General features: G+C 43.5%; 1 protein-coding gene across 28 annotated transcripts in view; it reads right to left on the reverse strand.

Annotated features, from left to right (window-relative positions):
• Positions 1-15,273, reverse strand: part of MAP4 (microtubule associated protein 4) — a 178,966-nt gene that overhangs the window by 45,800 nt on the left and 117,893 nt on the right. For 16 of the 28 annotated variants that reach the window (XM_048226770.2, XM_057312030.1, XM_048226771.2 and 13 more), the window contains 5 exons: positions 11,464-11,577; positions 8,947-9,081; positions 7,030-8,145; positions 6,246-6,368; positions 898-4,248 (listed from right to left, as the gene is read on the reverse strand). In XM_048226770.2, coding sequence (XP_048082727.1) covers positions 898-4,248; positions 6,246-6,368; positions 7,030-8,145; positions 8,947-9,081; positions 11,464-11,577 — 4,839 coding nt within the window. The remainder of the gene's footprint in view (positions 1-897; positions 4,249-6,245; positions 6,369-7,029; positions 8,146-8,946; positions 9,082-11,463; positions 11,578-15,273) is intronic. The other 12 variants (XM_048226779.2, XM_044384819.3, XM_048226778.2 and 9 more) reach the window with 1 other exon arrangement.

Genomic DNA, 15,273 nt, shown 5'->3' on the forward strand with positions numbered 1-15,273 from the left:
AGGTTAGACTCAGGGAAGCCATGATTAGATGCATACTTTTCAGGAAAAAAAGAAAGAAAACATTTCCAAATCTCGAAGGAATCATCTTTCTCAATCTCATTCCAAGTACTTGACTGAGGAGATCCAAAAAGGGCAAAAATAGGAGGAATCCCACATCGGCAAGTTTTGCACACTTGTCCGAGGATGCAGACTATGTCTCATGGACAAAGACGATGCCCCGAACTCCGCCCAACATGCAACTGTGGCCAATGGCTGTGAACAACAAACCGCTAGAAGGTGTGGCTACATCACTGAGAGATCGTTTTCCCACTTCTAGAAACACAGAGTCTGTGCCTAGCAATGCTGGTCGGAAGCTAGTTACCATGTCCTCATACGGGGAAGACCAGTTTCACTGACTCCAAAAGCAATTTGGATATTCAGTCCCACCAGCACAAGCTACAAATATACACTGACAAGAAAATAAATCCCACGCATACAGCTGGACCTGAAATGTTTTCTTTCCTCCTGTGAATCCTTACACAAAATAATGATTAAATCTGGCCGTAAGCTTTACACACAGGAGGCACTTTTTTTTTTTTTTTTTTTAATTAAGAATAGTGGATGGTGACAGGCCTTCTGCTGAACAATTCAGTGTTTGAAATTCAACTTCCCCTAAAACTCAAGGTTCAGTGCTGGGTAAAAAGGCATGCAACCAAGTCACCAGCCTCCCAAGCTGGACACAAGGCATGCCTTGGCTGCAGAAAACACGTAATTAGCAGTTACACATTTTCATGCCGACAAACCAATGACTAACAAGGATGATTAGAGCCTGGATGGAACCACAGCACAAGCTCCTTGCCTTTTGGATGCTGACTCAAAAGCCACAAGCACACACATTTCCCCAGGGCAGGGTCATACCGCTGGACTTCAGCTGCCTGGATCTCTCTCGTTCCTGGACTGTAGACTTTGGCAAAAGCGGAGTAAGGCCTCGGGACTTGGTAGGTCTCATGTAGCCTTTCAAGGGTTCTGCCATTCTGCTCTTATCTTCCTTTTTCCCTTCTCCCGGTGCCTTCGCCTCAGACTTTTCGGTCATTTTGTCAGGGGCCTCCGAGATCTTATCTTTGGGTTCTGGGTGTTCAGGATCCTTGCAAGTCGTCACTGTTAACTTATCTACCACCTGCGACGGAGTGGCTGCAGCTCTGCCGTCTAAGAAATCTGACTGGAAGTCTGGTGTTGCCGAGGAAACATGTTCGGGCTCCGGGATTTCAGAAGTCGGGCTAACTTCTTCCACTTCATTTTTTTCACTTTTTGGAGGCAAAAGGGCCCTATCTACCTCCTTATTCAAACTGTCTGGGTCCTTGGAATCTCCACTGCCAGCATTTTGGTCCTCACAGAAATTGGGCTTTTGTGCTTTGTCTCCCAGTAAGTCAGGAATTTGAACTGGAGCAGAACCTTCCTCAGACTCTTTCTTTTTGTTAACTGGGTATGTTGGAAAATTATTCCTGTCTGCACACGCTTCTCGGACTCTGACCTCACCTGGCAGGCTTTGGTCTTCTACTGGCACTCCAGAAAGGTGTCCCTTGGAGAGCTCTGTGATTTTTTCGATTGAATGCTTAGATGCACCACTGGGCGCTGACTCAGATCCTCCCATCACAGGCCCTCCACCTATCCCTGCTTCATTCTTCATGGGACCAGCAAGCTCCCCTTTATTCTTCAGATGGTCACCTCCCTGGCTGTTAACTGTTTCTGCGGCTGCTGTAAAAGTGAGGGCAACCCCTCCTCCTGTGCTTGTAGGAGGCGGAACAGCGGAGGGGGCCTTGGGTCTTTCCTGATCTGGGACTCCATCTTTGCTGCAATTATCTACCACTGGTAATTTGGATATCTGGGCTGGAGTGGTCTCTGGCCCACTTTCTGCCAAGGTGTTTGGAACAGAATCACCCTCCTTTACTACTTGAGAGGCAGGAGTGGGCAGTCCTTCACGGGCTGCTGACTCCACAGCCTCTGGAGGGGCTGACTTATTCATCAACCCTGGGACTGTTCTGGGGCAGGTAAATGTGATATTTCTATTTTCGTCCACATAGCCCATTCCTTCAGTTCTGTGGTCCCCTGTGGTTTCCATGGGAACACGTATTTTTGATGCATCTATCGTATTCTCCAAAAGATGCTTCTCGGGAAAACTATTTTTAACCTTCTTACTTTTTCCATCATTGCTCCTTTCATTCGGTTTGTCAGCCACGGCAGCATGTCCCTTGGCTGCATCTGTCTTATTCTCTGCAGACAGTGCTGAAGGGACAAACCCTGCCCCCTGGATATGGTCTTGGCAGCTCACATCTGTCACCTTGGTAGCTGGTTCAATAACAGCAGAGTCCTTGACTACGTCTGTCTTGTTCCCACCAAGAGCCCCAAGCTCAAAAGAATTAACCTCATCATTCCTCCCCTTCCGGTCACCTACTTCCACTGTGGGCACAGCTGATGTACGTGAGGACAACGGATCATGATTTAAGGGGACAGCTAGTCCTAAGTCCCTGTTTTGATGAGAAGCACCACCAGCATCTCTAGCCTTCCCTACAGAAGGTTGGGTTTCTTCCTTGCTCTCCATTCTAGCAGGCTGTGTGGAATAATTATTTTTGAACTTTTTGTTTTTGCCCTCACTACTCCTTTTTTTGGGCTTTTCAGAAATCCAGGGAGCTGCCTCACTACTCATCCAAGGACACTTTCCTTCCTTGCTCTCGCTACTGACACCCCTATCTACGGCTGCAGCCCCTCTTTCTGTTCTAGCGCCAGAAGTCTGAGTCGTGCCTGACCCATTTCCCAAAGGAATCAACATGGGCGAGGCGCTGGCCCCCCTAGCGTCAGCCGTCTCCGTAGGCTCCCCCGTCACCACTGCCTCAGTGAGACTCACTACGGTCCCTGGTTGGCTTGAAGAACCCAGCTCCTCACTCTTCTCCCCAGCAGGCATTCTTTCGGTTTTAGGGGAAGGCTCACTTGGCGCAAGAACAGCTGGGCCATCCTTCCAGCTGTCCACAAGAAATGGTGGCTCAGATCTTGCTCTTCCTTTCCCAGAACTGGCTCTCACTTTCCCAGAACCTGCCCTTGCCTTCCTGCTTCTGCCATCGCCTGCCATTCTCTGAGACGGCTCGTTCTCTAGCCCAGGCGTCTGAACCAACACCTCATCCTGCAGCTGCTTGGAAGCCACGATGCTCATCTCTTGGCTTGGCTTGGGAAGAGTTTCCTTTGTTAGTTCTTTAATCTCTTCAGCGCCTTCAGAAAAACCTGTCTGCTTGTCTTTCTGCAATTCAGTCGCCTGACTTTCATCATTCCCTTTTTTCAGACTACTTCCTAATGACGCATCTGCTGGCAAAGGGGGCACCAGATTAGGCAGGTCTTTTGCTGCTGTGGGTTTTGAAACGCCACCCATAGCCTCTTGGTCCAAGATAGGAGAGCAACCCTCTTTGGGTCTGATCTCCAGAGGAATTTCTACTTTGTGTGCAGAAACTTCTGTCAGGGGTTCTTTCAGACCAGGCGAGCCTACTGTCCGGCTTTTGTCCACGGGAGTCTTCAGGTGGGATGCAGGCTCTGGTTTGCCTTCACCTGGGTGTAGCCATTTCTGGTCCTGGCCCAGCGGTACTGACTTATTACCACTGACTTCCACTTCTATCGCTGGCTTGCGCTGAGAACTTCCTGCAGTTTTCAGGGGTTCTTCCAAAGGACACAAAGGAACGCTGAGACTTTCTGAGACAAAGTTCTCAGCTATCAGTTTGGCAGCTCTGGACTCCACTTCATTTTCCTTTTTTAAGTTTTCTCTGGATGCCAGTCCGTATTCCGTGCCCACAGTGGTAGGCAGGCTGGGAAGAACCCCTGATTTCTGTGGGTCCGCTGCAAAGGGATGACCTTTACGGTCGTCTGGACTGTCGTCATCCCAAGGTCCCCCAGCCCGGGGTTGAGGATATCTCTTTTGCTTTGGTTTCTTCTTTTTTTTCTTCATCATCATTGGTGGGCTTTCTATATCCCAGGTCTCCCTGCCAAGATCTCGCTTGGGTTCAAGGAAGTCAACATGAGTAGTTTTCCTTTGGTTCCCAGGCTCACCATAGGTAGACGGACCAGAGACCCAACCCAACTCAGACAAAGAGCAGGGGCCCAGCCCAGGATCGAGAGTCTTCCATGGAGAAGAGCCTCCCAGCAGCTCATGAGGGACCCTGGCAGGTCTGGGCCGAGTGGACCTGCGGTCACTGGGTCTGCACACTTGTTTGCCTTGTGTGGGAGGGGTACCTGTAATACATGAAGTTGGCCAAAATTCCAAACAAAAAACTCCTTGTTATTGTTTCTTTAAAAAAAAAAAAAAAAGTCCATTTACTGACTCGGTTAAGTCTATTTTCACCAACCCACACACTAATTCATTTAGGAAAATAGTTTTTTGTTTTTTTTTTTAATATTTCTTACCCTTAACTGGGATTAGCAAATTAACAAAGATCATCATCTCAGGTAAAGAAAAAAATTCAAACAGAGATCTTCTAACCTTCTATAATAAGTAGTGCCTGTAAATCTCATCTGATACTTATTTATATTTGTCATTATTTTTAATAGGTACATAATTTCCAATTCTGCAACAAGATGGTAAGCTCCTATCTCTTCTTGGTGACATTTGTTAATTAACTGAATGAAATATATACGATATTGAACAGAATTTATAATTCTAGAGTCTGTCACCAATATTATACTAATTACTTGTCAGGCTAACCAGATCAACTCTGGGAAACGGACCAGGAGCCCAGACTTATGCTACTGGTGGGGGGAGGGGGGATGGAGAAGAAAAGTAAAAAATACTGAATTAGTATTTTGGCCAAAGAAAAATCCTCATCGTTCCAGAACCAAAGCCTCCTACTTTGAAAGACAAATGTGTTCGATTTCAATGTTCTGTTCCTAAATGTACTTCCTGAAAGACAGAAAAATATACATAATACCCAATAGGGTAATGAATTAAAATAATTAGGATGACCACCCTGAGAAAAGTTTCAGGAAATCAACTGCTCCACCCTCCTGTCTCCAAGTCAGTGCAGCACGGATTCAAGATCCTGGGAAGAGTCCCACTAAGAGCAGAGCTAGGACAGCTCTTGTCAAGTCTGACCCGATGAAATGACTTCGGAGAAGGTTAGAACACTCATATAGTACTGTTTGTTCTTGCTTTTATTCTCCAGTGTCCTCCAATCCTACCCTTGATTTAACACCTCAGGTCAGTTTCTGCTTCTCTCAAACAAGTGCTAGGCTCTAGTACCCCACAGCATTTATAACATTTAATTTGGCAATTAACCAGCAGCTGTTTGGTGCTCTCTCTTACACTATTTATTGAATTATTATATAAATCTTTGGTTTCAGAGTTTATGCCTGGCAACTTTCCTCACTATCCAGGCTATGATATAACAACACAAGGGCAAGGACCCAGACTTAAATATCTATGTGCCTTAGCATAGTGAACTCTACACAATAAGGACCTGATAAATCTTTATTGATATGGTGTGTCAGTAAAACAACATTTAAAAAGATTGAACTTTATTTAGCTCCTACTTGGGGCTAGAGAGTATGTAAGCGCTAGAGAACTGCAGTGACGTAAGTTATGGTCCCCGCCCTCAAGTTCACATTCTAATCAGTTACAGAAAAGGAAGCAGAGAATCATTAAGTTGATAATCATACACACATGCTCTGGGCTTACATCAAAAACATGTAATCTTAAAGTTCACTGAGTGACTGAACTCCAAGTTAGAAAGTACCTTGGAGCAGTGCTTCTTCAAGTTTAGTGTATATAAGAATTATCTGGAGAACTTATTAAAATGCATATGAAGGTCTCAGGTGGAATCCAGGATGATGCATTTCTAACAGGCTCCCAAGCAATGCAGATGCTGTTGGACCATGAAACACAATGTAACTGGCAAAGGTTTATAGAACATTTGACCAATATGGTCCTCTTATAGCTGAATAAACAGAGATACAGGGAAGTTAAATAACCTGCCCAAGACCACACAGCACAGAACAGTGAATAGTTGAACTGGGTTAAAATATAGATGTCCTGAGTTGATGTAGCAATAATTTAAAAATATGTAAGCAGCTGACTTTCTGCCTAAACAAGATAAAATGGATCTAAGAAAGAGAATGGACTTCATAAACAAAACTGCTAATTACCACCACAAAACCAGGGACTATGACCACCACCACCAACCCATTGCTCCCAGTTCAAGTGGTTTCAAAGAATCCACTCTGTTTCCCTCACTTACCTGCGGTCTCTGAAGGAAGTTCAGAAGGTGGACTACTGAATGGTTTCTTCTGCTCTTGCTTCTCTAACACAGAATCCTCGTCTGTTGGCAAGCTGTACTTTTGGCCCACGGCTGTGACTGGTTCTAAATGTAACAGGAAAAAAACCACACAACTCTTAGAGCAGCACTATTTCAGCATTTTTCCACTTTTCAGAAACTGGACGCACGAACAGTTTTGGAGGAATGAGGAATGTTCGAGGGCAGCAGAGAAATGGAGTGGTAGCTGGATGGTGAAGTTGGGAAACTTTTTGTTTTTTTTAAATGGGAAAAATAGTATTTGTATGTTGGTGGGAATGAGTCAATGGGCAGGGGGAGAAACTGATGAGTGGCAAGAAAGGAAAGAATGGCTAGGGCATCCTTACGTAGGGAAAGGGAGGTGGGATCCAGGGGCAAAATGGAGATCGGCCTTAATTAGGAGCAGGGACAGTATCCTTCCAATAATGGGAGTGAGGAGCGACTGGGAAGACAGTGCACAAGTAGGCAGATGAGGTGGCAAAGTCTGTGAACGTTCTCTTTTACTGCTGAAATTATCAACAAAGAAAACACATCCGCAGAGAAATGAGGAGGAAGATGTTGGAAACTGGAGGAGGAAGGTGAGAAAGACAGTCCAGGACAGCAGCAACATGTACAGACTTGCAAAATACAGTGTAATTGTCTTTATTTTATCTGGTACGACGTTTGTCCCTCATCTCTCTGGAGACTACACCCTGGGAGACGGAAATACTGAGTAAACATAAACCCATACCTGGAGAAATGACAAAAGTAGATGCAGCTGACTGCCCCTCATCCTTGACAGATTTTAACTGGGACTCCCCACTTATTTCTTCCTGTGTCCGTGCAGGGCCCACGTCCGCAACGGGAACGCGTACCGCCTCTGTTTCTGAGAGTGGCGCAACATCCTTGGCTGGGCTCACGTTGTTGGCCAGAGTCACCTCTGTCTCAGGGGGCGGAGCCACATCCTTAGCCAGGGCCATCTCTGTTTCGGGAGGCTGAGGCACATCCTTGATCGGGGTTACTTCTGTTTCTGGGGGCGGAGCCACATTCTCGCTCAGGGCCATCTCTGTTTCTGGAGGTGAAACCACGTCCTTGCCCAGGGCCACCTCTGGTTCTGTGGGTGGAGCCATGTCCTTCCCTGGAGACTTTTCTGTATCTGGATGTGGAGCCATATCCCTGACTGGGGCCACCTCTGTTTCTGGGGGCAGTGCCACATCCTCGGTCAAGATCACCTTGGTTTCTGGAGGCAGCGCCATGTCCCCAGTCAGGGCCACCTCTGTTTCTCGGGACAAGGCCACCTCCTTGGCTGGGGATATTTCTGTGGATGATACACCATCCTTAGCCAGTGCCACTTCTATTTCTGAGAGTGATACCACACCCTTGGCTGGGGCCATCTCTCTGTCTGTGGGTGGTACCATGCCCTCAACTAGGGACACATCCATTTTTATAGGTGAGGCCCTCTCTGTTTCTTTGAATGGTAATACATCCTTGGCCGGGGCTACCTCGGTTTCTGGGGGCAGTACCATGTCTTTGGCTAAAGACACATCGGTTTCTGTGGATAATACAGCATCCTTAAGTGGGACTGCTTCTGTTTCTCTGGGTAGTACCATGTCCTCGACTAGAGCCATTTCTGATTCAATGGATGATTCCGTGTCTTTAGCCAGTGTCACATCTGATTTGGTAGATGGTTCCATGTCTTTAGCCAATGCCACCTCTGTTTCTGTGGCTGGTGCCATATCCTTGGCTGGAGACATCTCTGTTTCTCTAGATGATGCCATGTCGGCAGCCTTCAGTCCCATCATGATTTCCAATGCTTCTGTTGGTGCCCTCTCTTCTGCTGATGTCACTTCTACCTCTTCAGCTGGCTCTATGGGAAATAAGTTGGAAATTTAGGACCCATCATTGTGTGCTCATAGCTCTGCATTCAAAATTTACTTTCTTTCTTTTTTTTTTTTTTTTAAAGATTTTATTTATTTATTTGACAGAGATAGAGACAGCCAGCGAGAGAGGGAACACAAGCAGAGGGAGTGGGAGAGGAAGAAGCAGGCTCATAGCGGAAGAGCCTGACGTGGGGCTCGATCCCAGAACGCCGGGATCACGCCCTGAGCCGAAGGCAGACGCTTAACCGCTGTGCCACCCAGGCGCCCCTCAAAATTTACTTTCTAAGAGCATATGAGTATCTAGATTTTGTGACCGTAACACCCTAAACATAACTTTAAAAGCTGTCTAATTAATGTATTTGTACCTACTCTTTGATAGTTCCAGTACTGAGAACAGGATATTGAGAGAGTAAAGAGTGGAGGAAGAAAGGAAAAGGAAAGGAAAAAAACAGGTTTAAAAACAACAACAACAACAACAACAACAACACAGGCACACAATTATTTTAAGAATGGGAACCTGTGGGACACCCAGAAAAAAACCTCCGAGTCCTAAGTCTGCACTGAATTAAAAAGGGATTTTCTCTGCCCATGAACACCAAGTGCTGTATTTCAACCCCACCTTCATTCCTTCAGCTGGGAAATCAGTAATTAAAGCAATAAAAGCATTTGTGAGAGTTCTGAAATTTTTATCTATACTGCTCTACACTGCTAAAAAATAAAGTCTGATGATTTAAACTGACTAAGATACTGTAACCATTACGTGATAAAGAGGGGTTCTAATAAGTTACCTGCTATGGGCTGCACAGGTTGTGGCATGGCCTCTGGCGCAATGAAGGAGTCCGAGTGTGGAGAGTTTGGGGCTTCCACAGGCCACCCCTGAGGTACAACAGTTGCAGGAGCAAATGTGTCACAGGGAAACAGACCTAATATTGAAACACAAACAAACAGATTTTTGAAACTGGGTCAATAATAGGGAGAAAAAGGCACTTGATATTTAAAATCAGCTTTATACATCTGCCTTCGGCTCAGGTCATGATCCCAGGGTCCTGGAATGGGCCTCGAGTTGTGGTCCCTGCTCTGCAGGGAGCCTGCTTCTCCCTCCCCCTCTGCCCCCCTCCCCATTCTTGCATGCAAGCTCTCTCTCTCGCTCACTCTAATAAATAAATAAAATCTTTAAAAAATCAGCTTTATATATTGCCATAATGACACAGACCTAAGGACCAATGAAAAACAAAGCAAGAAAATTTTAAAGTAAAAACTGTTGATGTTCTTCAGGTTTTGGCAAATTGTTAACTGGCTGTCACGTCATTAGTCAGCACTGATTGGCTACCTTCTACAGTGTATTGTGAAGAGTCAAAATACTAAAGTCAACACTAGCACCAATAAATATCACAACTGACACAACATAACGTATAGTAAGGAACTGTGAGTCTTGAATTCCTCATCTGTAAAATGAGATCAATGCCTCCCTCTGCAACATTACAACAGTTTTGTGGAAATGCTTTATAAATCATTAAGAACTAGACAAATGTTAAAGGATTATTATTATGCTGTGCTCTTCCAGACCTGATAGGGGATTTAGTATCACATGGTTCTTGGCATTAAGAGTATTCCACTTTAGCTAGAGAGGCAAGACAGACATGTATCAAATACCATATAGTATAGTATGGACTAAGTGCTCTAAGAGTTTACAAACAACCATGAAGACCAGAATAGTCACAGAAGGCTTCAGAAGAAGCAAGAGTAGGAAGGGAGAAGACAGTAGTCAGTTTCAAGAATGGAGAACACTGAGCAAAGAAAAGTATGAAAATGCCAATAGGACAAGAATGCTTCTGTGACCATGAAATTAGTTGGATTCAAGTAGATCTTGCATACCAGAGAAGGAAAACAGGATTATAACAAACAATGGAAGAAGGATCTGGAAAGCCAGAGAAAATTTAGACTTGAAGAGCAAAAAAATAAGAGGGTCTTAAGGTCTTAATGAAAATGAGATGATGAATACAGAACAGGGACCTGGTGACCAATGCAGCAGGTATATTTGGAATGAATTTAAAAGGGAGCAGCCTAGGTATGAAGTGACAGGGGCTTTACATGGGGGAAGGCAGAGGGAGCATAAAGGAAGAAAAGATGCTGTAAAGAAGTCAATGGGACTAAATGACTCACTAAGCTAGTGAGCTGAAAAGCATCAGGACACTACGCAGATAGCATCAAGGTCAACCTATTTAACATTCTTCCCCCTAGAGATCTGCAGTCCAAAGAGAAGCATAAATGCAACATATTATTAGCCATGATCTTTACAAAATTATAAGCACTGCTGGAAGTGGGACTTATTGATGACAGGTACTGAGGGAAACCTGAACGTCACCCTCAAAATATGCCTCTTTGACATAAAAATTATTTTGAGCTGAAGGCAATTAGGGAGCAATAAACCTAGAAAAAGCTCCCTACTTTCTGCTTAAAGGCAGGACATACACATTCTCCTCTTCCTGGAGACAGACTCTTGCAAGCCCAAAGAAGGCACCAGAGGAATTTGCCAACAAACCTTACTCCCTTAAGTTCCCTCCCATGCATATTCTTCCCACAGTTTGCCACTCACGAAGCCTAAAACTGCTTTCCTTTGCCCTGTCATTTCTTTACACATTAACTGTTCTTTGTTGAAGATGCTTTATAAACCAAAATTCGAAACTACCACTCTGAGTCACTTTTCTCCCGTATGATGGATGCGGCATGTGTTATTAGCAAACTGTTTGTCTCCTGTTCATCTGTCCTTCTGTTAAAGTCTCAGCTGAAAACCTAAGATGCGAAGAAGTAAAGTTTCACCTCCCCCACAGTATCCTGGCCATGCTCATATGAAAAGTTACACAAAACCAGGAATAAGGATACTACTAATTGAGAACTAAGATCTGTTTAATGTTTACTAAGTACCAGATGCTATGAGAAGTGCTTTTACAAAGTTTTATTTAATTGTCACCACATCTTTAAGGTAGGACCTAGTGCTGGCCCCATATTATAGATAAAGGAATCAAAGTTTAGAGAGGACATAACTTACCCAAGGTAATAAGCTGGTAAAATGTGGAGACAGAATCTGGCCCTATCATATAGTATTCAAGATCCCATGAGAGGAAGTGAGCAAACCCTGAGCACCCCAACTGTTGAATTCTCTCCTGAGACCAATCTAGATAGAGCCTTGTTAGAGCCAGAGCCAAAAAACATGACTTTGCCTAGTGGTTAACTTCAAAGGCGACAGGTAGAAGGCCACATTAATTCCTGGAGTTAAGCAATAAATCCAGTTGAAGACATCATACCATAACTGTCTTGCAGGGGATCATTTCGTTCTGTAAATGCTGAAGCACTGGCTGTTCCACTGGGGAGAAAGAGAAAATCCTCCAGGCCATCATCATGGTGCATCTTAAAGGGATCTGGAAAAAAGAAGAAATTTATTTTATTTATTTTATTTTTTAAAAAAGATTTTATTTATTTATTTGACAGAGATAGAGACAGCCAGCGAGAGAGGGAACACAAGCAGGGGGAGTGGGAGAGGAAGAAGCAGGCTTCCCGCGGAGGAACCTGATGTAGGACTCGATCCCGAAACGCCGGGATCACGCCCTGAGCCGAAGGCAGATGCTTAACGACTGAGCCACCCAGGCGCCCCAAAAGAAGAAATTTAAAACTCATTCCCAGTGAATACAACTAAAAAGATTAGCATTCCTTATCCTATGATGAATACTGATTGGTTACATGTGTGTCATCAACACAAGTTAAATAAACTGAGATAATATGTAACTGAACATGGTAGAGAAGAACTACTTCCTTTGCTATAAATTAAGAATATGTAATCTCATATTCTCTAAGATTTGATTATATGAATCAGCCAACAAATAAAAAATTAAAAGCACAACTAATGCTTAATTCTATAATACGCTAAGAAGTGAAAGTACAGATAGAATTAAACTCCAAAATATATTTAGACATTCATTTTAGGTTATTAAGGGAAAAAAAAAAAAAAAAGACAGCCAGACAAGTAAAAAAGACATTTTCACCTCACTGGACATCATGAAGAAAATTACTTTTAAAAAGTTATCTGAATGAGATAAGGTGAACAGCTAGCATCTTAAGAAGAGAAATAAACTCCAGAACCATGAGTTGCCATTAGTAAAGGCACTCAAAACATCAGGGAAACTGTGCCTTTTTACATGAGAAAAAGAGCAAAGCCATTCAGGCCAAGCAAGAATTTTGCTACCAAGGGGCACTTGTTACGATGAGTTACGGGTGTTGTATGTAAGTGATAAATAACTAAATTCTACTCCTGAAACCAATATTACACTATATGTTAACTAACTACAATTTTTAAAAAAGATTTTATTTATTTATTTGAGAGAGAGAGAGAGAGAGAGTACAAGCCAGGGGGAGGGGCAGAGGGAGAAGCAGACTCCCCACTGAGCAGAGAGCCTGAGCCTGAGCCAACGCAGGGCTCCATCCCAGGACCCTGGGATCATGACCTGAGCTGAAGGCAGACACTTAACTGACTGAGTCACCCAGTCGCCCTTAACTAACTAGAATTTAAATAAAAATTGCCCTGTGTGCTCACTGCTACTAGCACGTCTACTTCCATCCCTGAGCAGACAAATCAGCCTGTGTTCCAATTCAAGGAAAGGATAATCAGCCTTTAACCGTGGATACTATTTCCAAATTTATTTAAAGTTGCTTCCTTTCTTTTTGATCTTTAGTTATGAAATATTCATAAGACATTTCTGCCCTGATGCAGAAATGAAATATTAAGCATGCCATGGTCAACAGAACTTAGAGAAATGGACTAAATGATTTCTGAATTAATCTTTCTGATATTCTAGACAGGGAGATTTGTGATCTGCATGGTTTTATTCTAGGTACTAGAAAGGGGGCTAATAGTACGTTTATTCCCTGCCTGTAACATAAAATATGCCAGTCCTATAATAAATTCCTTATCAGAGGAAAAAAAAGAATTCTGCTTCTAAGAAGGCCTTCCCAAAATTAGCACACATCTCAATTACCCTGCAGGCTTAAAGAAACACTGATTGCTAGGCCCTAAGCATCTGCATTTCTAACTAGTTCCCTGGTAGATGCTAGTGACTCATTCCTTTAAGGTGCTTCACTTGTCAGGGGCAGATGCTTAAAAACCTAGGCTTTGGGAGAATGTTCATTCCTGGGGCTCTGAGGCAGCTTCTAGTAAGGGATGTCAAGATCAGGGGAGACGGTGACACTGGGAGGTATGAACAAGCAGAAGGCAAAAGGAGAAACTGTTGGGGACGGAGGAGGCCCCAAAGCTGCTTCTCCGGAACAGAAGGGGAGCTGGAGTATGAGAGAGATTATAACCATTCGTTCTCCCCGGCATCACTTGGTTTGGGGTGGCTGCTGCTTGCTCTGCTTCTCTCGCTTCCACTGAAGGAAAACAGAATGCCTAAACCATCAAGGAGAATAACTGCTGTATGGTTTGCACATTAGGATGGGAGACTTGCTAACTTGCATGTAAAAATTAATGGTTTCTACAAACTTCTATCATTTATTACTTTTTTCTAGGTGCCTCTAATACGGCAGAGTCTGTGTGCTCTAAAAACCCAGAGATACATAAGGAAGGTCAGGGCTGAGGACATTTAACAGAGGGATATTTTAGTTCAAGTCAAAGATCTTCACCTGATAAATATTTAAGCGGAGAATTGAAGGACTAAGTGGTTAAAGGGATGAAAATCTTTTCTCTATCTACATTCCCCCCTTAGTGATCTCATCTAATCTCATAGTTTAAAATTCTGTCTATAAGTTAATAACACTCAAATCTGTACCTCCAGCCACCTAGACCTCACTCCTTATTTCTTGACTTTCGTATCAAATTGCCAATTCTTAATGTATAAAATAAAGCAAAAATGCAACATGCTTCCCAAACCACCCCTCATATAATCTTCCCATTTCTAATGGCATTCTATCTTTTTGGTCAAAACCACTGGAGTCGTCCTTGACTTTTCTCTTTCATATACCATTCCCAATCATAAGAAAATCCAGCTGATCTGACCTTCAAAATGTCCCCCAGAATCTATTTTCCCCACCTCCACTGATTAGGGTGTCTCGCAAGGTTGTAGTCAAGGCACTGGCCAAGGCTGTGATCATCAGAAGACTTGACAGGGGCTGGAGAACCTGCCTACCCAATGGCTTACTTACATGGCTACTGACTGGAGGCCCCTGTTTCTCCCCTACGTGGGCCTCTCCATAGCAGCTGCCTATCCCCAGGGTGAGTAAACTGAGAACAACCAAGATGGAAGCCACAGTGTCTTTTATAACCTAATCTTAGAAATGACATACCATTATTTCTGCCATCTATTCTATTGGTCACACAGACCAAGCCTGGTACTATGCAGGAGGTTACTACACAAAGTGTGAATACCAGGAGGTGGGGCTCATTGGAACCATCTTGGGGGTTGACTACCACACTTGGCTTTCAAGACATTATACTCTTTTGAGTTTTCTCCAACCTCAAAACTGGTCATTCTTTTAATGTTACCCTTGCTGGTTCCTCTTCTTCCACACTTAAATTAGTAATTAAAAACTACTCACAAAAAAAATCTCTGGCTACGATGGCTTCGCTGATGAACTCTACTAAACATTTAAAGAAGAATTAAAACTAATTCTTCATAAACTCTTCCAGAAAAATCTGAAGCAGGGAGAACACTTCCTAACTCATTCTCGGGTTGGTATTACCATAGAATGGTATTACCCTGATATTACTCTGATACCAAAACCAGATAAAGACATCAAAAGGAAACTACAGATCAGCATCTCCTCTAAATATGGATGCCAAACTCTTCAACAAATATGTTTATGAATGTGCCAGAAAATAACACAAATTATATACACTATGACCAAATGGGATTTATCCCAGGAATGCAAGATTGGTAACCAATGTAATACATACATATCAGTAGAATAAAAAATAAAACCACATGATCATTTCAATAGATGCAGAAAAACCACCTGATGAAATCCAACACCCTTTCATGATAAATCAAGTACTTGACAAATTAGGAATAGAAGGCACTTTCCTCAATCTGATAAACGGCATCTACAAAACACCCTCTGCTGACGCCATA

This window comes from Ursus arctos, unplaced genomic scaffold, assembly GCF_023065955.2.
Source record: "Ursus arctos isolate Adak ecotype North America unplaced genomic scaffold, UrsArc2.0 scaffold_14, whole genome shotgun sequence".
In the NCBI taxonomy this organism is placed as follows: Eukaryota; Metazoa; Chordata; class Mammalia; order Carnivora; family Ursidae; genus Ursus; species Ursus arctos.